General features: G+C 50.6%; 1 protein-coding gene across 3 annotated transcripts; it reads left to right on the top strand.

Moving 5' to 3' along the window:
• The first annotated feature begins 111 nt into the window (after nucleotides 1-111).
• shq1 (SHQ1, H/ACA ribonucleoprotein assembly factor) lies at nucleotides 112-21,505 on the top strand. 3 transcript variants are annotated; one of them, XM_057031655.1, is made up of 12 exons: nucleotides 112-267; nucleotides 1,052-1,226; nucleotides 1,302-1,366; nucleotides 3,394-3,522; nucleotides 3,601-3,764; nucleotides 3,852-3,964; nucleotides 4,045-4,142; nucleotides 6,574-6,731; nucleotides 7,130-7,183; nucleotides 9,070-9,193; nucleotides 12,500-12,620; nucleotides 18,006-21,505. In XM_057031655.1, the coding sequence occupies exons 2-12, from the start codon at nucleotides 1,084-1,086 to the stop codon at nucleotides 18,703-18,705; spliced, it is 1,869 nt and encodes a 622-aa protein (XP_056887635.1). In that variant the 5' UTR covers nucleotides 112-267; nucleotides 1,052-1,083; the 3' UTR covers nucleotides 18,706-21,505. The 3 variants fall into 3 exon arrangements, with proteins under 3 accessions (XP_056887635.1, XP_056887636.1, XP_056887637.1); XM_057031656.1 differs by having other exon boundaries at nucleotides 252-273; XM_057031657.1 differs by lacking the exon at nucleotides 112-267 and adding an exon at nucleotides 1,461-2,031.
• The last annotated feature ends 1,221 nt before the right edge of the window (nucleotides 21,506-22,726 follow it).

The following is a 22,726-nucleotide window of genomic DNA, read 5'->3' as shown; positions in this document are numbered from 1 at the left end:
AAGAGCTATAACATTATCCGTGCTATAAAACATTCATCTTCCACCATCTTCAACTTTAAGAAACATAAAGCCTTTCCTTATGTGCTGCAGTGTAATTCCTGAAAGAAATAATTTGGCATTGTCCTATTAGAACTGTAACACCGAGTCTGATATAACATGCAGTGACGTTCAAGCAGATTCGACTTCCGCCTTGCACCAACAGTTACGGTAAACATGGACGCCCCGTGTTGGAGCAACGAGTCAAAGCTGGTGAAAACTGTTTGACTGGTGAGTGTTTTGATCTTTAACATTTCTCACCTATGATGTGTGAGAAGTCATCCGGCCAGTCCGAACGCACTGGGATAACTGGGATTTAACTCTGGGGCCCGTGTCAGCCGGCATCGCTGCTGGGATGTTTTAGCCGGAACACGAGGCTGGAGCACTCGTGTTAGCTGGCAGGCTAACAGCTACCAAACCAAAACACGAAACTTTCAATTAAAACTACTCATATCAAGGGGAAACCCCGAGCAGCCACATATAAACTCTCTAAAGAGGTTGTCGATTAATATCTTTAATTGTAAAAATTATATTTCCGGCCGCAGTACATCTAAACTAATAATGTATACGTCATTTATATGTACTGCTATTAAATGCTTGCTAATTCAACCAAGGGTATAATACAACATTTCAAGGTAAAAGAGATATAAATACGCACATTTATTTTTGCAATGGTGGCTTAAACACTTCATATTTGCAAATGGAGTTAAAATGTAATTTGGCACATCTTAAAATGTTACGGACTTGGTGCCTACAAGCGAATTGTGACTCAGATTAGTGCCACTTGTAGCTGAGTACAGTAATAAAGGTGTTTTTGGTTGTGGTGGGTTGTAATGACAGTTGGGCTGTCTGTAAAAAAGAAAACACGTGGACTGCGGTTGTTTGACACGCCAGAGCTGCAGGATTTAATGAATTCATCCACAAGGTGGCACGCTGTGGTCGGATGGGACGCCGTTCAGGCTCCAGCTCCAGAGCAGATGCTGCTAGAAGCTCACCAGCCTCCCTCTTATTGTAGGTTTCTCCATCACCACCATCATCATCATCATCATGATAACTCCTGCGTTTGACCTGAGCCAGGATCCAGAATACCTGACCATCATCATCCGTGTTCCCTACACCAGAACATCCGAGTTTGACCTGTACGTCGATGGAACTGATTTCAAATTCTACGCCAAACCTTATTTTCTCAGGTGAGTTGGCGCAAATATGACCATGCAAAAGTGGCTTTTTTTATTAAATTATTACTGATTATTACATGTTTTTAGGTTAACTCTTCCAGGAAGAATAGTGGAGGATGGAAGAGAAAGGGCCAAATTCGACATTGATGATGGTAGGCTAAATAATTTACGTAATCACTGCCTTTTATGATAGTTGGATTTTGAATTTTATTGCTCTCTGACGCAGATTTTTTCCCTCCACTGCAGTGTCGTAAGTTGTGCCTCCTAGTTGCATGATCACAGCAATTAAATGAACATCTGCCGCATTAACTGGAGCTTCGCTGGTGTAAAGACGTGACTTTAAACGGTGATATAAAGTTAGGAGTCACGCTGCTGTAGCCGCCCTCCTCCTCATCACGGGATTACAGGTTGCTCTAAACTTCTTGACGTCTACGTCGTGACCGTGAACCTGTCCAGCATAAACCACCAGACCGTTTGCCTCCCAGCAGCGGCGCCTGTATGGAGAAAAACAAACACTGGAACGGACGCTCCGATATCTTTAAAGTTATTTGCTCTGTGTTTGTCATTTCACGGCTTGGAGACGAGAACGAGTAGTTGTTGGTTTTAGTTTGTTTCTTCTCCATGAACCATTCATTTCCTCTAACTTGTTTCCCTCCCTCGGGCACTTGTTAGAATGTGGTGACATTTATCACCGAGAGGGGAGAGTAGTTTTCTCGCATATTGACGCCGATGTTTTCCTACAAGTCAAGTCCTGAAATACTGAAGATATCCTGACGTTTGTTGACTTGTTGGAGACGGCTGGAGACACATGAGAAATGTGAGGTTTCGACTGAAACCGCTGAAATTTTCTTGCTCACATGAACACTGGCTTAGAGGTTTCAACCCTAAATAGATCATCTTTGTAGTCAGGTTACACCTGCCCCATCAGGCAGCTCCTAGCTACTCTTATAATGAAGGTCCAAGAAGAAACGTTGCCTCAACTGTATGTTTTTCCCCTGACGCGGCCTGAAATCACACCTTAATCACTTCCATCCACACTTCTCACTCTATACGAGTGGATTTGGTAACCAGATGTGATGGGTTGGCTCGGGTGACCTCATAATAAGGGCTTTCAGTTGTAAATGCTACATCGGTGTAAATGAGCGTTGAGTCGAGGGTGTGAAAAGCAGAGTTGCTGCAGCAGTTTCGAGTTGTGCTTTTGGCAGCTGCAGCAGCAGCGACGGACTTTATTTTCCTCCAGATTGATGATTGCATGCTAAGCAGCGGGGGTCACGTCTGCTGCCGCTCCTCCCTGGTTGTGATACCCAGACTTGCTGTTCAGATGCTCAGCTTTATGCGGCTCCTGCTTCTGTCTGAATCAGTTTGTGAAGTCGTTTAAGACCCGCGCCCTCAAAAAGGTCGTTAAAGCTTCAGCTGGATATTAGAGATGGGAAGGGATCACAAAATCTTACAAAGGATTGCAAAGGGAAACAGTTTAAATGAGGATGTCATCGGCTGCTGTCCTCATCAACCCGTGGACGTGCTCGCTTTGCTCAGTACCAGCAATCTGTGTCACTCCTCCCGCTGGCGTGGCTGGAGGAGCTGTCATTAACTGATCCCTGGGGTCTCCTCAGTCAGTCAGTCAGTGCTCATTTCATCATGTTCAAAGGGCAAATGGAGCCATCTGTAATGTCATAATGAGTCTTTGGACTGCCATGACTGTCATGTCTATATTCACAGTGACGGAGCTTCCATGTAGCGCTTTTGAAAAGAAAACAATGCGACTGACTGGTCGAGCGCAGGTCTGTCGATGACCTTCTGTTCTGTGTGATTAGTTAGGAATTTTGTCTTTAAAAGGCATCTGCCTCATGGACTGTGACACCGCGGCCGTCTGTCCACATGGCCCTGTTTAACACACTGTGAGCAACTAAGCCTGTAACATCTGCTAATAAAGCTCCGCTAACGACTGTCCTTGTTTGGACTTATAATGAGCCATCATTAAGCTCCAGCTCCTCGGCTCTGCACCCCCGCAGTTAGTCATCGTCTCTCGCGAGTAAGCATTGACGCTCGGGTGCAGTGAAACTTTATGAGGGCTGTGAAAACAAAATCTGTTCCTCTGATCGAGGAGGAAAGTGGGAGGGATCGTGCAGAACAATGTTTTTCAACGTCCCGCCTCAGTTCAGATGCCGTCTCCTTCCAGGTCTCTTCACGCTCCGAGTCCCCAAAGAAACAGCCGGAGAGCACTTTGACGGGCTTCAGATGCTCACAAGTTTACTGGCCCCAAAAGGCTCCCGTTGTGCCAAACCACTGGTGGAGGAAGTGAACACAGGCGAGTCGAAGCTCCCTCCTTCTGCTTAAACTACAGCCGTTCAGCAGATGCACAGTTAACATGTTATTATCTCTAAAGGAGGCACTGGAGGACTGGGAGATGAGGAAGATGATGAGGAGGACGACGAATTTGAGTGGCAGGTGGAGCAGGAGGTTTATAAGGAGACCTCCGAGGAGGAGCTGAGATCTATGCAGATGTACGGCTTTGGCAACAAGAGGTCCGGAGTGTTTGCAAGGCTGCAGGTGAGACCCCCGTTTCTCTGCCCAATAAGGATGAATGATGGCGGCCGTTGTCGTAGAACACTCACTGAGCTTTTTGAATTGTGACAGGAGGAACTGAGCGACGTGATCGATGTCAGGAACCCGGAGCAAACGTCGGCAGGAGAGAGGCGGAGGGCCCGTCTGGAGGCAGAAGCTGCGGCTTTTTCTGCCGATCATTATCTGTGAGTCCAGTCGGATCCATAAACACGGCCGCGCTGACTCCCCGCCCCGCCCAGAGCTGACCGTCGCTCTCTCATTAAAGGGCCGATTTGTTTGAGGATGACGAGATTAAAGGGTTGCTGAAGTTTGTTCCGTGGTGGGAAAAACTGGGCCCCTCTGCAGAGCAACAGGGAGAAGCCGGTGAGTCTTATTACAGCGTTATTACTGTTTTTGATGAACAGCAAATCATTGCAGACATGCATTTTGATCATTTTCCACCTTCCCAGTGGTGCACCATTTATTGATCGTTATTGACTGGAAGTTCTGTAAACCCAGTGCTCCTCACAGTATTTATTGCTTGTGACTTGTGCCTGTGAGGCGGTGGGATTGTTCTCCGACTATATATTAATCCCCAAAGGACAGATGAGTGTTCTCTCTGCCCTCTGCCCGGGGAAGGTCAGCTGGTGAGCGTCTCCCTTCCAGAGAGCCCGAGGGCCCTTCAGCAGAAAGACCCTTGGCATTACGAGAGGCTGAACTTGGCCCTTCCCTAATCACTCTCTCTGCTGCCTGCTGGCCGACCGAAACAGCTGCTGAGAAGATTATGCTTATATCTCCCTTTATGTCGACTGTCTTCCTCAGTTTTTCCTCTCTGCGTCGCCTCTTATCCATTTCAAATCGATGACTCGTTTATTTCAATTGAACCGCGGCTCGTCGGCAGCCTCTCGGCTTCATTTCAGGATTCGGCGTGCCGCTGAGGAGCGTTGGCTCGTGAAGCGTCGGCACTGAGAGATATTTAATCACGCCATCCGGCTCCTTTTAACAGCCTGCTAATTCCAGCGTTTCCACTGCTCATAAGTACTTGTCTATTCATGTAGCTCATGTTTAGTGTATTGGTGTCATGCTCTTGAGAGAGGATTTAGATTAAACTGATAGCATTACAGCAGGGGGGGGTGCGTACACAATGGCATATGGGCCTGATGGCTGATAAGCAGGCACCAGCCTTCAATGCAAAGGCCATTAGTTTAGCCCCCAAATGAAAATTACGGCTCCCCGCGGCTCTGCAGGCTCCCTCGGCTCATTCTGCATTCTGAGACGGAGCGGCTCAGTCAGGAGCCCAGCCGCAGATAAATGGGTCAAATTAAAATTAATGGCTTGATTGACAGGTCCAGCAGACTTGGCAGCGGCTAAGTGTGAGGAGTGGCATTCGGTCAGGAGATTTAAGCAGCTTTGCCATCAACTCTTGAACGCATGTGTTAACCGTTTGGCATGTAATCAAAACGGCAGCTTCGGCTCCTTCAGGTTGCCTTTTAGACCTCTGCCCTCCTCCCAGATCTGTTGTGTAGTCTGATATACGTCTGACGGATGCGTGTGGACACGAGTGGTTTGTTGTCGGTGTCCTGACAGGCCACAGCTGTCCACTGGAGCCTTGGATTCCCAGTCTGATGTCGTTAAGTGGTCCCAAAGCCTGGAGGTCTCTTTACCTGTCACACATTGTTATGGCTGGGTTTGGAAATCTGACCTTAGCCTCATTTTGGTGACACCCTAAGACTCAAGTTAGGTGGGTCTTATGTATTTTTGAAGTGTGTGTGTGTGTGTGTGTGTCTGATGTCTGCTTTTCTAGTTTCTTTGTCAACATCCTGCACTTGTTAAACCCTGTCAGTGTTCCCCGGTATTTCAGCCCAGCGTACAGTGAGGCATCAGGCCAGCTGGGGCTTTAGAGCCAGGCTGCCGTTCCAACTAGACGAATTAGGTCAGAAATTAATTTGCCATCAGTTGAACCGTTCATGTGCCAATGCCCATTAGACCTGACTGGCTTCATCGAGCAGATGAATGAACGTGTTCGTTGGGTAAATCCTCAGCCGTCTGACTCGTTCGCCGTGTTCCAGAAAACCGGAGTGGGTGCACGTCAGTCCTTTTGTGTGTGGGTGTTGTTAGGGAGGGACTGCAGGGAGTTTAGTCCTGATGTAATGCACCAGGAATCTCCGTCATAGAGCGCCGTTCCCTTTAAAGCAGAGGAGAAGATTTTGAATTGTTACGTGTGTCCGTGCATGTTGATGTATGGGCTGTATATGCATGGAGAGAGAAAAGGGCCGACTCGTGTCTTTCTACATCTAATAACACCAGGTTGTTCATGTTCACATGGGAATCCCCCTCTGGAGGTACACAGTGTTCCAGGAGACGTCTCTCCTCCACGTGTCTCCATATAGAACATTTAGGTGGGATTGATGGGTGTCGGTGCTTCCCAACGAAGCTGAAACGGCCACTGCAGAGACAGAATCACCAGAGTCTTGGGGTAGTTTCACATGACGGAGATCTACGCTTTCTTAAAGCAAATGAGTTCACGTTTGATTTGCTTTACTCTGTTCATTTGTTTGTGGTGGACTGGTTTGACTGGTTTGGCTTCTTCTGCTCATGTTCTGCTCCACCAGGCACAGTTTGGCTTTGGTTCTTTATATCTACCTCAGCTGTTTCACATTAAGGGGGACTTTCTAGAACCGTTTGGCTGATGCTGATTAATTGTTCAGCATCAGTGTTTGCAGGACTCGACCTCAACGTGGAAAATCTTGGTGTAAGCAGAGCAAAGTGTCCTTACGAGCGCTCTGTCCGTCTTTTGTGTCCCATGTGACTGCAGCTGTGGCGTTCACCGACGAGGAGAAGGAGCAGCTGCGGAAGTTCAACAACCGCTCCTACCTGCTCGACAAGGCGGCCCGTCACCAAGCGTGGCTGAGCCTGCTGGACATCCTGCTAGCTTACTGCTACGAAGTGCGCTCAACGGAGGGAGAGCACACTGTGAGTGAGTGTGTGTGTGTGTGTGTGTGTGTGTGTGTGCATGTGAAGAGGAAACACCTCTGAGCAGCACTTAGCCATGGATGACAAAGCCATCTATCCTCAAATCCTTCACCCCCTCCTTCCATTTCATTGAGAGCCTTAAGAGATTACCAGCAGATCTGAGAGCTCAGTGCAAACCTCTTTGTGTCGCCGCCGTTAGGTAGCTGTGGAAAGGGAAGGTGAACGAGGCAGAGCTCCCTGTCAAAGAGACCCCCGACAATGTGCGAACCAAGACTGAAGCATTTGATGCTTGAATGATAATGTTGATTTTAATCTGTGGAGGGGGGGTTCTATTGCTGCCTCAGAGATAATCATCATTCATAAATAATAATAATAAACGGGCCTTTTCCACTGCATAGGTAGAGTCTTCCTGGACCATTAGAAAGCTCAGCGGGACCCTTTCCTGGCTGGAGGTGAGTCGCTTCCACAAAACAAAAGACCCGACTGTGAGTGTGACCTGTAAAGATTGTATACGCTGGAATTATAGGAAGTGTCTGGAGAGGGAATGATGGAAATGGGACGTGATTCTGGAAGAAGGAAGGAGTGATTTCAGCTGCTCAGCTTCTCTCCTGATAAAAACCTGAGTTTTCTGCAGCTGTGGAGCAGATTCACACATGTTGTTGATGAATGTTGTGTTAAACGTACTGACGGTGGCATCGCAGCTTCACACGTCGGGGTTGTTGCTGCACTTCCTGGATGCAGAATCTCCGATGTTTAGTCCAAATCAAGCCTTCTGTCTTCTCACAGCGTCACTCCTCAAGCGGCAGGGAGTTGTCGATCGGATCGATTGGACACGGCTTCTTAACCGACGAGTGACAGCAGGAACAGGTGTTTCTAATTCAGTGTGTGCGCGCGCACGAGCGTGCGTGCAGAATCTGCCAGCAGCCACACACTGCGTGTCTGACACTGACCCCGTCAGCGGACAATTTCTCCGATCGTTCTTGTTTCCAAACGGGCTGCGTTCACGCTTTGCTTGTCAGGTAAACACGCTTCCTCTCCATATTGACACGTTAAAGCAGCAGGAAGGAGATGTGAAGCCCGGCCCCCTCCTGGGGCTGATGACGCCTGTTGTGACAGACAGATGACAGTTTGTCAGCCTTTTTTTTTCTGCTCGCACTTGAGTTTCTACCGGCGGCTGCACAGCGCTTGTTTTGACAGGTTTAAGGATGATGGAGTGTTTGGAGGAGGCTTTGCTGATCATCAGCCAGACGGATCTGTTGCTGTTTGTATAAGATGATGAAGCGAGCGTCCTGTTTCTACCTCTGGGCGCTAATATGTTTCCTTGGGCTGCAGTTGAATGGAATTGACCTGGAGACTTTCGTCCTCATCATTTGCAGCCTCTGTGAAGGTCACGTTTTCTACGCAGCCTTTTTCTGCTGATGCGCCATCAAGGAAAACGTCTCACTGCTTGGAAGTGCATTTGGGATCCTGCTGGCTGACGTTTCCAGCTGTTTGTCCAGTTGGTGTTGGGCTCGCACCACAACAGAGGCTGGTCTGTCCTGTCTTCACGTCCTCGTCTTCTTTCAGGAGTCTTCAGAGGTTGCCGCCGCTGTTTGACATTGATGACTTCCTGTTGCGGCGACTGTGCAGTCAAGAACGGTCTTCTCCTGTCAGTCAGCACCGTCAGCCCCGTTCTTGGCAGAGCCGCTCGCTCAGAACCGGATTAGCCGCCACCCTTCTTCCTCTCGCTCTCCCCATGTGCTCAACAATAGATTCCTCACCGTCTTTGACAGCCACTGTGTTGCGGCTCTGCTGTCTCTTTATTATTCCGAGGCTGTCTCTCGCCTCACTTATGCCCAACGTTCTCCTTCCCCCGGCCGCCTTATCTCGCCGCCATCCCCGTCCTCCCTCCATCTGCTGCCTGTTTACTTGTGCCTCCCTCCCCGGCAGCATCAGACCTTATTTACACTCCTGCTAAAGAAGCCCGAGGGAGTGCACGATCCCCGATGACACACACTCGCAGACGCTCGGCACTCTTTAACGAGCCGCCCAGAAAAGACGAGAAAGAAACATAAAAGAGATATAAAAGTTGCGTTAATGTCTCCAGGCAGTCCATTAGTGCAGAGAAAATCTGAGAACAAAGTGATTAAAGGGAAGCAGCAATTAACAGGCCGGCGCTGGAAAGGTGTTAAAGAGTTGGGAAACCTACTCTGCCAGCTCTATGCATAAATGAGGAGTTGTTAGGAGCAATTAGCATGGCAGCGGTGCACGCCGGCTCCAGGGAACTCACCTATCTGTGCATCAGTCTTGGTCAAGATTAAATGTCGCAGCCATGAAGGAATCTGTGTGTTTTCCACAGACGTACGGCTCCTTGCAGGAAGTCCTCGCATCCTTTGGAAGGAGGGTTTTGTGCTACCCACTCTACAGACACTTTGGCATGGTTTCTGCAGCGATTGGTGATGCAACCAAGATATTACAGTCAGGTGAGTCCCCCAGGAGTCACACACACACACACACACACACACACACACACACACACACACACACAAAGGCTTTTCCACTGCAGGAACTTTTACTGGCAACCCTTGAGGGAACTCTGCTTTTTCCAGGCAGAAGTTGTTGCTAAAACGTTCGACTGTAACTTTGACATTAGTGGGAATGCAAACAAACTTTAGGGTCGAGGAGTTCCAGTAACAAAAAGCACAACTATTGTTCTCGCCATCCAGCCAGCAGCAGAGGAGACGCCGGAGGAGTTTGTGTCTCTGTTTCTGTGAGACGCGTGAGAAGGGCTGGTAAAACCCCACGAGTGGGAAAAACCAGCCCAAGCATCATTTTACCTCTGTTGTCACACTGCTGTAGAATCGCTCTCTTTGCCACAATAACATTAATTCCCTTCAATTAACAAGCATAATTTGTCAGCCTTGTTAAATGGAATCTGATTTAATCTCCTCCTGGGTTCCTTTTGTACTGCAGGGTTGTTTAGCTGCTAATTGCCACTAAATGCTTTTTTCTGATCATATATAACAATAAAAAAAGATAATTTTCACACTTTTGTAGTGTGCCAGACGCTCTGTTCAGTACGCTGCTGACTCACAGCCAGGATATCAGCCTCTCCTCATTCTGTCCTCCACAGAAGCAGGAGATTTAGTGCACGTAGAGCCGTGTACATCCCGCAGGTCTGATATCCCCGCAGCTCACGGAGAGAGTGGCCAAACCGCCACTTGCCACTGGGATCGAAACGTTAGCGTAATCTTTAAATCAAAATCCCCTGCAGACGAGCGCAGCGTAAACACGCCGTGTGTGCAGGAGCCAGGATTATGCAGCCTATCGTGATTCTAACGTGGGGAAATGACAGCAATTTAAAGGCCCTTTAAGCCACAGATTAGCAATGCTGCGCCCCATTAAGTCAGGAGATGAGTTGATTAGGGGAAGCGTGGAGACTCTCTCTGCTGCGCACCTTGTTTCTTTTACCTCAGAAACACTCGTTCTGCTGTAATCTCTCATGTTCTTTCTAAGCCTGGATTGTGTTCCAGGCTTTACTGACGGCTCAAACAGCACCTCTTACGCTAAAAAAAGCCCTTTGTTCTTAAGCCAGTGATAATTATTTACCTTTTTTTTTTTAAAAACTCCAGTCCTGTTCATTTAAAAAATATCTAAACCTCATTATTTCCACGTGCCTTTCCTTAATGGATTAAACACTAGAGTGATTTCCTGATGAGTGTTTCCTCTTAAGTTGCTTCATTTGTCAGAATGAAGCTAATGGAAACACATTCTGTGTGTTTGAGCCACTTAATTTAAGTGGATGTGAAGGCAAACATGCATACCTGTTAGTAAAACAAGCTTATTAATGGAACGCCCTGGGTCGGGGGCTTCTGAGGAGACGTTACCCTGGGTTAAATATTTGAACAGATTCTCAAGGAGCTCCTCCACTGTAACTGTAAAGAGCTGCAGAGGCAGGTCCCTCACACCGCTTTAATCCTCTCGCTCAGAGGACACCGACACGATCGACAAACGCGTCCCATCGCAACCTTTTTACAACTACCTCGATAAATCTTTGAGCTCTTACTTTTCAAAACGCCCGAAGCCCCCTTTATTCAGTCGTTCCGCCGTTTATTTCCCAACTGCACCGTCTGAGGGCTGCGTGTAAATGTGAAAACTTTAGGAAAATAAAAATGATTTTGGCTATATTTGGCCCGCCAAGTCTGTAGGAGATGGAAAGAAGCGTGATTTCCTGTAAGAAGAGAGTTTTTCTGTTTTTATTCTTTTTAATAGACACATCTGGGGGGAATTCCCGACTTTCTATTAAAAAGGGGAAACACAGAATTTAGTTTGATTTCGTCCCATCTACTATGAAACTTAACTTAAATAACCCGTGGCTTTTTAACGCGAGTCACACGTTGTAAAGTAGAAATGAAGAGTCTGGAAACTTGGCTGTTTGGAAATGACACCAAACATCTCCATCCTTTTATTACTCAATAGGTCATAAATCCAAGTCTGATGGCACAAAGAGCAGCTATGAGTAATTTTCCCTCTGCTGTTTTTGAAAACCAAAGCTTTTTTTCCACAGAAAACAATAAAACAAAGAAGATCTTGTTGTTCTCACACCCACCGCTGTGTCCGCGCACGTCTGCAGCTCTGAACAACAAACCTTTGGATCCACCAGTCCTTACTGCCTGATTAAAGCACCACTTATTACTGTACATTTTCTATGCCAAAACTGAGTCCAGAAACAATATACATGTTTTTTTAATACATCCTCTGGAGAGGAACCTTATTCTCGATGGTCATTTAAAAAAATCAGAAGGAGAAAGTCAAAACTTGGAGCCGGTCGTGCGTTTGGGATCCAAGTCCTGAGTCCCGGGGCAAAGTTAAATGAGAATCAAATGTTTAAGGTTTTCCCTTCTGCGAGCGCGCTGTTTATTTTGATTGGACTGGAATGTCTGAGGATGCTGCCAGGCGGCTCTGCGGAGGCGGAGAGGGGCGCTCCGCCTCGCCCTCGCTGGAGCGTTGACCACTCCAGACGCCTCTCTGGAGGCAGGAGGGAGAGTTCAGCAAGGTGTCGACTAAAGCCAGGGCACCATCGTCGGGAGAATAACCCCAGGTTTGGGCCCGGGGGGGTGTAGTGTTGTTCAGTTATTCACAGTCCTGGTCCAGAACCTCTAATTGAGTCAGGCTCCTGCACAAGCTGACAGGTTTCTGATGGAAACAAGATTTCAATGAACAGAATTTGAAAATGATAGCAGGAAAGCTGAGTGTTGGTGTGCGGTCATCTGGCAACGGGGCCTCATCCCGAAGGCCGCACAACGCGACCTTAAGTGACCACCACTTCAGTTACTTTTGGGTCAATTTTTTACATTTAAACTGCAGTCTCGATCAATTAAAAGCCAGCGGCGACACCTAACGAGCCCAACGAGTAGACGACGGATTCACAGCGGCGTTTCAAACCAGCCTTCTCTCGACAGCGACGCTGCACCACCTTTCACTGAAGTGGGAAAAGCAGAAAAATTCTGAGCCCTTTTTGAAAAGAGCAGCCATTAGACACTAAAAATAGAGATTTCTTTTGTCTCGGCTGCTTTTTAACCAGGAAGTCTGAACCGTATGGATCAACTTACGCTGCAGCTCACTTGCTTTTCCCTCTGATCCTGTCGCTTTTATGCATGGAACAATGACTGCGAGCCTTTAGGGGCACGCTGAGCCTGCCAGCAGCTGGAGTGTATTGTCAATCGCAGCGCGGAACACAAATAACACCCTTTTTCCATTGGCCCTCTGTGGTGTGTTCGTGTGCCCAGGGAAGGTCTGCGTCCTCAAGTGCCTGCTGGACGTCCACAAGGTCTTCAGAGCCAACGAGCCCGCGTACATACTGAACGATCTGTACGTCACCGACTACTGCATCTGGATCCAGAGGGTCAAGTAAGTTTGCCAGCACACGCCTGCGCTCACACACGCGCTCACACACGCACGCACGCGCCTCAGACGTTCCTGAGATGCATTAGTAGCTTGGAGGAGGTGATTGGACGTATCGTTTGCCGCAGCTGAGCCAGGAGAACGAGCGAGGTGGCGAGAAATGCAGCCGTCTCCTTTTGTCTCCATTATCGTGTGCCTGAGCGCCACAGCTGAGTCTCTGAAGGACCATCTGTGCTCACACACGAAGCACTTAACTCACGTGTGTGCCGGAGCTTCCCGGGGTGTAAACCCTCCACCAGCCAAACGCGCAGAACCTGCGCCGGTTCCCAGAGCAGCGGAGGTGGGACGGCGCTCCTCGCCCGCCTCGTGCACGTTTTACAGTCGCGTCCACGATTCAAACGCAACTCTGCGAGCGCATTACCCTGTAATGAGCTCTGTTTTACTCTTGGCCAGAGTTCAGCCGAGTGGCGTGCGCGTCTGGAAAAAGCCCAGTTGAAAAATGTGCGCCTCATGTTGTAGGCTCGGCGCCCAGATGCAGACACGATAAAAGGTCTGCGGGGATTTAGTGCCCGCGCCGCCCCCACGCTCTACTTTTTTTTTCTTTTTTTGAGTTTTGAGTTCTGCTCTCGGGGGTATTACGGATGCCTCCATTTTCACGGCTGAGAAAAACCCGACCGGTGAATTTGCGGGTGTTGGGTTTTTCCTCAGGAAAGTGACGATTTCAGCAGGAGGAGCCTCGTTGCGTCAGTGGTTCCCCAGCCGAGCAGCGCCAGAGCGCTCGCTCTTCTCTCCTCCTCCGCACGTCTGAAGTGCAGGTCGGTTTGACCTGACGCGCTGACTCCCGCTCCGTCCATCCATCATGGAAGGATTGAACCCCCGCTGACCCGCAGCTGTTGTCGCGTTCACCTGATGCATCACGTGGAGCTGGCAGCTGTGGGAACCGCTTCTATTCGCCGTCTCTGTTGCTGCTGCTTTGAGCTCCAGTTCGGGCCCACACGCAGGAGGACATCCGGGTCCCCGTCTCCCGGACCGCTGCGTCTTCCTGTGTTTAAGTTATTCCGTCCTGCTCTGAAGTCTGGAAGAAGCCGCCGCCCCTAAACCGCCAGCCGTGCAGCTTAGTGCGACTTTTCTCCCCCGTTATCCGATAGGCGTGATGACAGATGGCGCCGTCGCTGTTTTCTTCCCTGGGAGATGAGATGCGCTGAATTTTTCACCCTCCTGTAAGTGAGTCGTCTCCGTGAGCAGGGCGACGAGATGAGATGCGATCTGTAGCCGGCGGCACCGTCTCTGTATCTTGTCAGCGCTCGCCGCTGATGAGGCGAACGCAATCAGCGCCGCATGATAGACGCGGCAATTAATGAGCGTTCGTTGGCCGGGAGGTTGATTTATTTGCGCTCCTCGTCCTGTCACATGCATATCTGCTGCTAAAGTCGCAACAACTGGCGAGACATCAGTCTGAAATTTACAGCCTCGTAAAGATTTCAGTGTGATTTACGCCACAGGGCAGCCCCCCCCCCCCCCCCCCCCACACACACACACCAGAGCATGAGGAAGCGGCGCTCTTCATGTGCAGTTATTGCAGCTATCTTCAATTCTCCAGACTTTGTCACATTTCTTAATCAAACTACTTCAACTTCTTCTTCCAAGCTTCATTCATTAACATCCCTTCTTAACTCTGAGCTGATTATTGTCTTGGAACCTTGGTTGAAAAGCATCAGCAGCCAGTCCGGGTCATTCATTTTGGGATGTGCTTTTGAAGGTCTGCAGATTTCGGAGCTCCTGCAGAGCTGCAGATCCGTGCGAGTTCCTCTACTCGGACGTCGTTCCTCCTATCAGAAGTCCTGGAGTAAAGCCAGCGTGTCCTGGCAGAGCTTTAAAGGCTGGTGTTGTGTTTCTTTACTCCAGTCAGGGAGTCACACGCAACCACCCGCCTCTATGAAGCGGGGCAGTTAGCTGCTCGGGGAAAAAGAAACCCACGACGGTGTACAAATGGTGTGCGGCAGGGTTTAATGGGGGGGGTGGAGGTGGGTTCAGACCTCGCTTTTATTGGTGAATTTGATAGTTTGAGGGTAATTTGAGCCTGCAATCGTAAGAGCTGAAGGGGCAGACTCGTGGCTGTGAGGACGAGGTGTGATGTGTGTGAAAGGGTGTTGATTTCACTAAAGGGGGGATGTGTCACGGTGAAAATACAGCCTTGGCTGTGCCTGCTAGTGACAACATAATTTGCATCTTTCAGCCTCGCTGCTGTGTCTTATTAACTCTGAAAGACTGACGGCGGATGGATATTTCAGGCTGCGCTGATGTGAGTCGGCTCTAAGGCCAGCGAGGTCAAGTATGGAGGTCAGTGTGTCAGCCAAGACCTGCGGTCAGACTCTCGGGAGTGCACGTGTGCGTGCGCTGGCTGCTATTAACACCCTGTCTGGACTCTCAAGCATGGCTGATCTGTTAACCTCAGCACACCTCTCCGTGAGAACCTCCCCAACACTCAACGCCCGCGTCTTCTCAAGATGCTGCTGGGCTTTTCCCAGAGAAATCCAATTGAATTAGGCCCTGCAGAAGAACCGGAGCCCGGTGGCTCCCTGCGTCCCCCCCCCCCCCCCCGACCACTGTGACACCCACCGGCACCACCGCAGCAGTCAAATGCTCATCCTGAATGCTTTGGAAAGGATAATGTGGCAGGGTCTTTCTGATGCTGGCCTCAGCGCTGAGGAGGATCGAGGGGCCCCGCAAGGCAGAACAAAGATCCAAATGTCCCCCAGCTTTCAGGGATCAGAGCGACAGAGTTCCTCTCAGCATGAGGCCGCTACACAGGACAGTGGTGAATGCAGAGGCTTATCTTTGCACAATTTCCTCCTTGGTTTTCATTTTAATTAAATGTTCCTAATTACCTCCTTTTTGGATCGGTGATACCAAGAGGACCTACGATGTCATCAACCACATCGCTGCAGGGGGAAAAAATCAAGAAGGATCTTTAGCATCGGCAAATAAATACGCTTTAACCCGCGTTAGCAGTCGGGTTCAAGCTTTGACAGGCAGTCAGAGGGCGGAACCCAGATCTGCTGGATACCTTCATCTGAATCCCTCGTTGCTTGGAATAAACTGGATTTCGCTGCCTCAGAGTGGCAGGTTTCATCTCCCGGTGCCAGTTCTCACCCCCCTCAGCGGGAGGATGAAGCGTCTCTGAGCTCCAGTGAGGAATTCTCCCGCTCGTGTTACAGATTTCTGCATCTGTAGACAAGCTTTATCCCAGATGTTTAGAGGCGCGCTGACACGGGGAACGAGTTGCCCTTTCAGTGAGCAGGACTGATGAAATAAATGTCAGATTATAACTCCCCCCCCCTTCTCTCGCACTCGTGCACACACCCACATATTTCCACTCTCTCCACGTCCTCGTTGAAAGACTCCGGCAGAGAGAAGCGACTTATCTGTCCACAGAAGTTCTCCAACCTTAAAAAAAAAAAAAAGAAGCCACCTCCGCTCAGTTTAATCAAAGCAAACCGCAGCAGCGGTGCAGTAATCAGGGGATTGTGTACGTTTTCCCTCCCCCCTCCTGGACAAAGCCTTTGTGTTCGCCGCAGTTTGAGCTTCTCCCACCACAGCGCAGGGAAGGGGAGGAAAAACAAGCGCGCCTCCCCAATGCTAACTCAATAATGACTTCCCACGGGGGAAGAGAATACAGGGCAGTGTTTGAAGTGGCTGTGCTGCAGGAGACTCTTCAGCCCGTCTGACTAAAGAAACTCCCACGTGGGTTTTCTAGAGCCTCAGACCCTAAACTGGTTCCTTCCGGCTGCACGGGCTCATCGGCGTGGAGGTTAATGTCTTGGTAGCTTATAGCTATTTGGGCTGAAAGCAGTTTGTTTGAGACCGCTTTTATCCGCTGTGGACTTGGGTCTGAACGCGGGCGGATTACTCGCACGACTCCAGTCTGGTCACAGGTTCTGCTCCCCGGTTCCGGCTTTGCTGGTTCTCGAACATCTCGATTTGCGTTCGTTCAGTGTGGCACAACTATAAGATCTGCTTACGTCGTCTCTCCTGATGGGGACATTTAGATGGTCTCTATATTCTGCCTCCAGAAGAGGGAACTCATTAGGGCTGCAGGGTAATGAGGAGCCACCCTGTTGCTCAGTCGTGGGTTAATTGGGCCAGAGAGGGCACCAGGAAGTGGGGGAAAAAGGGTATGTCAGCTGAGCTGCAGCTTCTACACACACACACACACACATTATCCCACCCTGAATGGATGGAGTCTGAATTGCAGTGACCCACAGAGGTCACCTTGTAATCACCATGGCGATGGGGGCGGCACACACGTCTAAAGTGCACTGAGGGATGAATAGCTACCACTTAAGTTTTTGGCAGCGCGGCGGGCATCCCCAGGGTGAAAAATGTGCAGGCGCTGATCGTCTCCCAACAAACTGATAGCTTTACACAAATGGGGTCTTGTAGGGGGACGTTCCTACACAATAACCCCCCCGTTTCAAGAGATGGGGTGTGATTTCAGCAGCAGTGTAGCCACAACAGTGAAACTACAGCGGAGCTTTGATTTAGGCTCCACCCTGAGGACATCTAATCATCTCTGGAGACGTGTCCAGCTTATTGCTGATGTCACGCTGGGACCGCTCAGAATTAAAGATTAGCGTTCAGTCGATGGATCCACCCTCATCTGTGCAACAAATAGGGCGTGTTTCCAAGCTGGAATTCAAGAAATGTCCTGACAGTTGGGAAGTTTTAATCGTTTGCTTAATGAGGGCGCGGCACACACCCGCGACAGCTGTACATCAGGTCATGTGACACAGGAATCAGCGGGATTCTCACAAGATTCTCACCCATTCCGGACCGTCGCGGCTCAGCAGAATAAAAATGGGTTTCTGCCTGAACACACAGAGCTGCAGATTTGAGGCCACCTCATGGCGGCGTTATGATGGGCTCCCCGCCTTATCTGTGCACGTGTGCGACGCGGTCCGACCCTCAGCGCCTCGCTGAACTTCTGCTTTAGATTTTCTGGAACGCGGGGATGAAAAGGTTGAGTCTGTGAGCGCTCCGTCTCTTATCGCCTCACAGGGAGCGCGGCGGTGGGGGAGGGGCGGCGCTGCGTATCAGCGCTGCTCATCTCTCTACATTATTAAACATCCCGATTTCCATATTTCATTGAGCCCTCCCGCGCATCAACAATTTGCGGCCTGCTTAGCATTCAGACGAGGCCGGGACGTGGTTAATGGGTATTAGATTTGTCGATGGTTATCCCGCGGCGATGTCTTCAGCACGCAGAGCCAGTCCATCAAGTCCTCGCTTCCTCCCTCACGTCCTGCCAGCGAAGTGTCTCGATGCCTTTTCCCCTTTTTTTTTGCGCAGCTTCGCCCGTCTTTCCTCACTTTTCCACCATTTCCTCTCCAGGTCCAAAAAGATGGCAGCCTTGACGGAGACGTTACGAAAAGCTTCCCTGCGGAAGGAAGACTTGGACTTGGAGCTGGAGGAGTTGGAAGCTGCGGCGCAAATGGTGGCGGAAGACGAAGAGGAGGCGGGGGCTGGCGAGAGCGGTCCCGTATCCAGTCGTGACAGCAGCAGCAGCAGCAGCAGCTCGGCTGATGAGAGCGGAGCATCTGAGGCTGAAGAAGGAGGCTGTGCAGACTTCAGCGAGGAGGGAGGGGGAGGAGGAGGAGGAGAGACGGGCAGGCACAACCCTCTCCAGCCCCCACGTGGCTCCTCTGGTCCTCCCAGCCTTCAGGAGCCCAGCAGCTCGCTCGTCTCGGCGGCGAGGACAGAGGACGCCCCCCCAGCCTCGGGTGGCTGCAGACAGCTGATCCAGGAGCTGGGGGAGCGCGTGGCCGAAGAGCTGAAAATCTCCCAGGACTCCAGGCGCACGGCAGAGGGAGGCGGCTCACCACCCCACGGGGCCACGGGGACCTGTTGGAGCCGAGTCCTCGCAGGAATCCTCTGCTTATCGTCACTACGCAAGAAGACGTCCAACTGTCCAACACCTAAAAGCAACGTTTGGACTTGTTCTCTAAGAATATCTGTTTTTGTCCTCCTTACTTTAATGTATAACACCCAGCGAGGACTGCTGCTCACTTATGCTAATAAGCTGTGGCTTTAAGAGCATTCTCCAGAAAGCTATTATAAATCAATTAAACAGAAAATTAAAGTCGATCAACATTAACTGGAAGTAATGAATGGACATGTGATGCTGTTGGATTTCTACATCTGTATAACAATGAGTCAGATTAGAGGGATGTAATTCCAAAAGACTGAATATTTGTCACTGGAGATTGTTGTAAATTACTCATTCCAAATGTCTGGCAGTGCTACCCTCAGAGACTTCTTTTATTTTTGTAATAAATCGCAGGAAAAGCGCTTCCTGAAGCTGCAGCGCTGATTGAAGTGGAAAAGACTGGCGGCGCTGAGCGGCGCCGCGCACGAGTGATTGATTCATCTGGCATGAAAGGAGGAACGCCGTCAACACGGCTCAATATCAGCGGCGGCGTCTCGCCGACCAGAGAAAACAAACGGGGAAGCACATGTCAGGCAGATGGATGGAGGCTGCGCGTGGGGCCGCGGCGAGGGAGCCGTTAGGCGGGGAGGCGAGCAGCCCGGAGGTGGGGGAGCGGAGGCTCCGCCACCCGGACCGGCTCCAGCCGCTCCTGACAGCAATCTAAACATTGTTTTTACTGTAATTAAGACAAATTAGATGTCCAAAGGCTCTTGAGTTCTGGACGGAACACAGCAGTGCTGCTCTCAGGGAGGCCAGGAGCTGAATCTGAGCGGCCTCCCCCCCCCCCCCCCCCCCAGCCTCTCACCTGTTGAGGCTTTTATCTCACTGTGGCTGCGGGTGATGTCAGACCTTCAAGATGGCAGCGTCCGCGTCCTCGGCGCTCATCGTCAGGACTGTCTGAGGGGACCACTGAGCGAGGGTCGTCTCCGCTTCCTTCCGAGGTGGATTTCTTGCTGCGTGGATGAGAAGCCGGCGGTGATGATGGCTCCTGAGGAGGGTGGCGTCTGAGCTATTGTGTTGGCGTGATGGATGCTGGTGTTAAGCACCTCCCAAGCAGAGACGGCCTCTTTGTAGGGATCGCCGTCGTTCCTCTGACAGAGATGAGTTACGCCCTGAGTTTTAGCCCATTTAAACCCCTCCCCCCCCCCCGGAGACACCGTCCTGGGACTGTGCCACCCCTCCAGGCGGTGGTTTCCTCTCTCCCACGAGGTTCACATTGATTAAGTGACACTTGGCTCTGCTGCCGTTTTTCATTTTAAAGTGTCCATATTCCCCCGTTACGGCTGCCGTTTTAGAGCCACACGTGCGTGTGTGTGTGGTGGGGGGGGGGGGGTCCGTAGCTAAGCCCTGTACTAGAGGAGGTTCCTCTTCCATTAATACTCGTCTCTGACAGATGTGTTCCAAGGTAAATGATAGATTAGTCAGGGCGTTCATTAATGTGACATCCGTGCTCTCGTTTCTCTCACACCTGATGAATCCGCCCTTCCCTCATGAGCTGCGAGGACCCGTTGGCCCCCGTTGGCCCCCGCGGCTCCAGCAAATGTGCTCCTGGCTCGTGGGCCACCGTGATGATTAGCCCATTAGCCAAAGCACATGTCTGACGAGCAGAGTGCCTCTCTGCGGCGCGCGCCTCCACAGAGCAGCGGACTTGCATTAACATTGTGCTGGATCCAAATCAAGCAGTCTACCAGCTTCTGGGTCACCATGGCAACATAAGTAACCAGAGGTGTCGGTATGCAAACAATAGCCTGGTGGACAAGAAGAGGCCAAGCTGCTCTTCCTCGTCCGCTGGCGGTGAATAAAACCCGCAGCTTTCTCACCAGTAGGAGAATGAATTCCCTCCCCCGTTTTTGTTTCAAACAGGAAGGCGGCGGTGGAGACGGTGTCATCTCCGCCACCGCGCCGTGCGCCATCCTGCATCCGGTTGATTGTAACAGAAAATTCAACCTCCTTTTTCTTTCTTCCTGAGCGACGATTCCTGGTGATTCTGGTGATTGAAGAGATCAATGGGGGAGAAGAAAAGAGTCAGGTGCTCTCCGGGTCCCGACCCGCTCACCTGGGGGTGGAAGTGCATCTTGTGTGCCTTCTCTCCTCCGCTGCGGTGGTGCTGGTGCAGCTGGGCTCTCCTCTCCTCCAGCTCCACACCTGCCCGGTGTGGGGGAGGCTGCAGAAGTGGGTGGTGGCTGACGGTTCTGGTCCATTTGGATGGGGGACGTGTCGGTGCCTCTGACACCAGACATCATCTAAATGGGCGGCTTTCATGTCTTCCGTCACATAAAGGAAACATCAGCCTGGCTGTGTCCTCACGGCACCGGTATCCATGTCGACGGCTGCACCGGCTGCCTGATGCGCTCTAATTGGTGTGAGCAATGTCTGTTAAATCACTGACTAACTCAGCGGACACGTGCTATCAGGCAGCTTAATGCAGCAAATTGCCTCTGCCGTGCGCGTGTGTGCGTGCACGCGCATGTGTGTGGATTAGAAAGGGAGAGGCGGGAGGTGAAATGCAGCTTGTACAACCAGACAGGACCAGTGATGTCACTCTTCAAGGCTAAAGGTTTTTTTTAATGTATAGCGACATTTATATTATTTCTATTTTCCAGCCACCATGAAAGAAGAGATAAGATCTCATAATTAACCTGTCAATCATTGCAGCTGTGTTCGTTGCCATGGTTATCCAAAAATACATCTCTTCAACTCTGTGACGACATCAAAACTGCGTCGGCTTTGATTTTCGCTGTCGATTCTCGACGTTCACTTGACTGAAAATGATGCACGTTGGGTTTTTTTTTATGTAACACAAGTGTCAACTGTCATGATTTCAGACCCCGAGGTGGGAGGATTGTGTTTTCAATGCAGTAAAGACGCAATCAAATAAAATCTTGGGGTGCTACAAAAAAGAAAAGCAAGTTTCTTTCATCCCTTTGATGAGGCTGAGATGGAAGACGTGTTGAGGAAAGAGTTGGAGCTTCAAAGGGAAGAGAAAAAAGAGAGATGCAGCCCGAATGAGAAGGTTGTGAGCACGACAGCGGCCATCTTTGAGAGCTCCTTGATCAGAAAGCTGAAGAGGTCAAAGTGGACGCCATCATCGCAGTCAGTGTCGCACAAGCAGCTCTGGAAATAACGGAGGTCCACCGGAGGAAGAGGGATTTAAAAAGGGAGCTGGAGCGGTCGAAGCTCAGAGCGAGCAGAGGCTCCCAGGGCGGAGCTGAGCAGCGGGAACCCGGAGCTCCACTTTAGGCCGAAGAGGAGGGAGAGCAGATGTGGCTTCAGAGGGCCGACATGAATTGTGCGGGGCGGTTGGACACAGTCATCAAACAGATTGTGAGGAGATGAGTGTTAAATGAAGGCAGCTCCGTGGTGGTTTTCCGTCCAGGACCACGCCGTTATGGAAAACCTTCACACTTTCCTCGGCAGGCTGCTCCACTTGTTTCGCTTCCGGCCAGCACAGTTGGTCTCGTCTCCTCCGGGCCTCGTCTCTTCACAGCTAAAACAACTGTCAAACATGATAAATATTTCAATGGCGGACGGCGCTGTGGGGAACCCGTAAGTGCGGCGGGACTGGGATAAAACAAACGAGCACTGTTGCGTTCTGCTTCTCCCTCACCGCCGTCTCTGCTGTCTGCATACGAATCCTCGAGAAAATGATGCATTTCAACGCTAGAGTGGGCAATCATCGTCAGAAGGGGATGAGAGGACGGCTAGAGCCTGGGCTCCACGTGCTCCACCCTGTGTTGGTGGGACGGCGCCTTAGCCCCCGTGGAAAGTCCACATTTCTGCCCCCTTCGGCTCAGAGCTCAGCAGACTGGGCCTCGCGCTAACGATGCCTCGCGGATGTTAGCATGTTGCGAGCAGACAGCGAACAGAGGCGTCTGGTGCTTGTACTCCCAGCGCGCTCGGCAGACAAGCTCCCCTGACATCGCCGACGCGGGATCTCGCCACAGATAAAAGCCTCCGCTCGCACGTGAACACGGGAACACGCTCGGCGGCTCTGAACCCGCGCCGCGGTGTCACTTCTGGTGTTTCCAACGACACGCTGAGCAAGCGTGCCAGAAAAGATTCCGCCCTGATCACAGGAGCTGAAATAAACGCATCTCCATCCTGCCGCCCACGCTGCTCCTCACGC

Source organism: Takifugu flavidus, chromosome 4 (assembly GCF_003711565.1).
Source record: "Takifugu flavidus isolate HTHZ2018 chromosome 4, ASM371156v2, whole genome shotgun sequence".
Taxonomy (NCBI): domain Eukaryota; kingdom Metazoa; phylum Chordata; class Actinopteri; order Tetraodontiformes; family Tetraodontidae; genus Takifugu; species Takifugu flavidus.
This window is presented reverse-complemented; position numbering and strand designations above follow the sequence as displayed.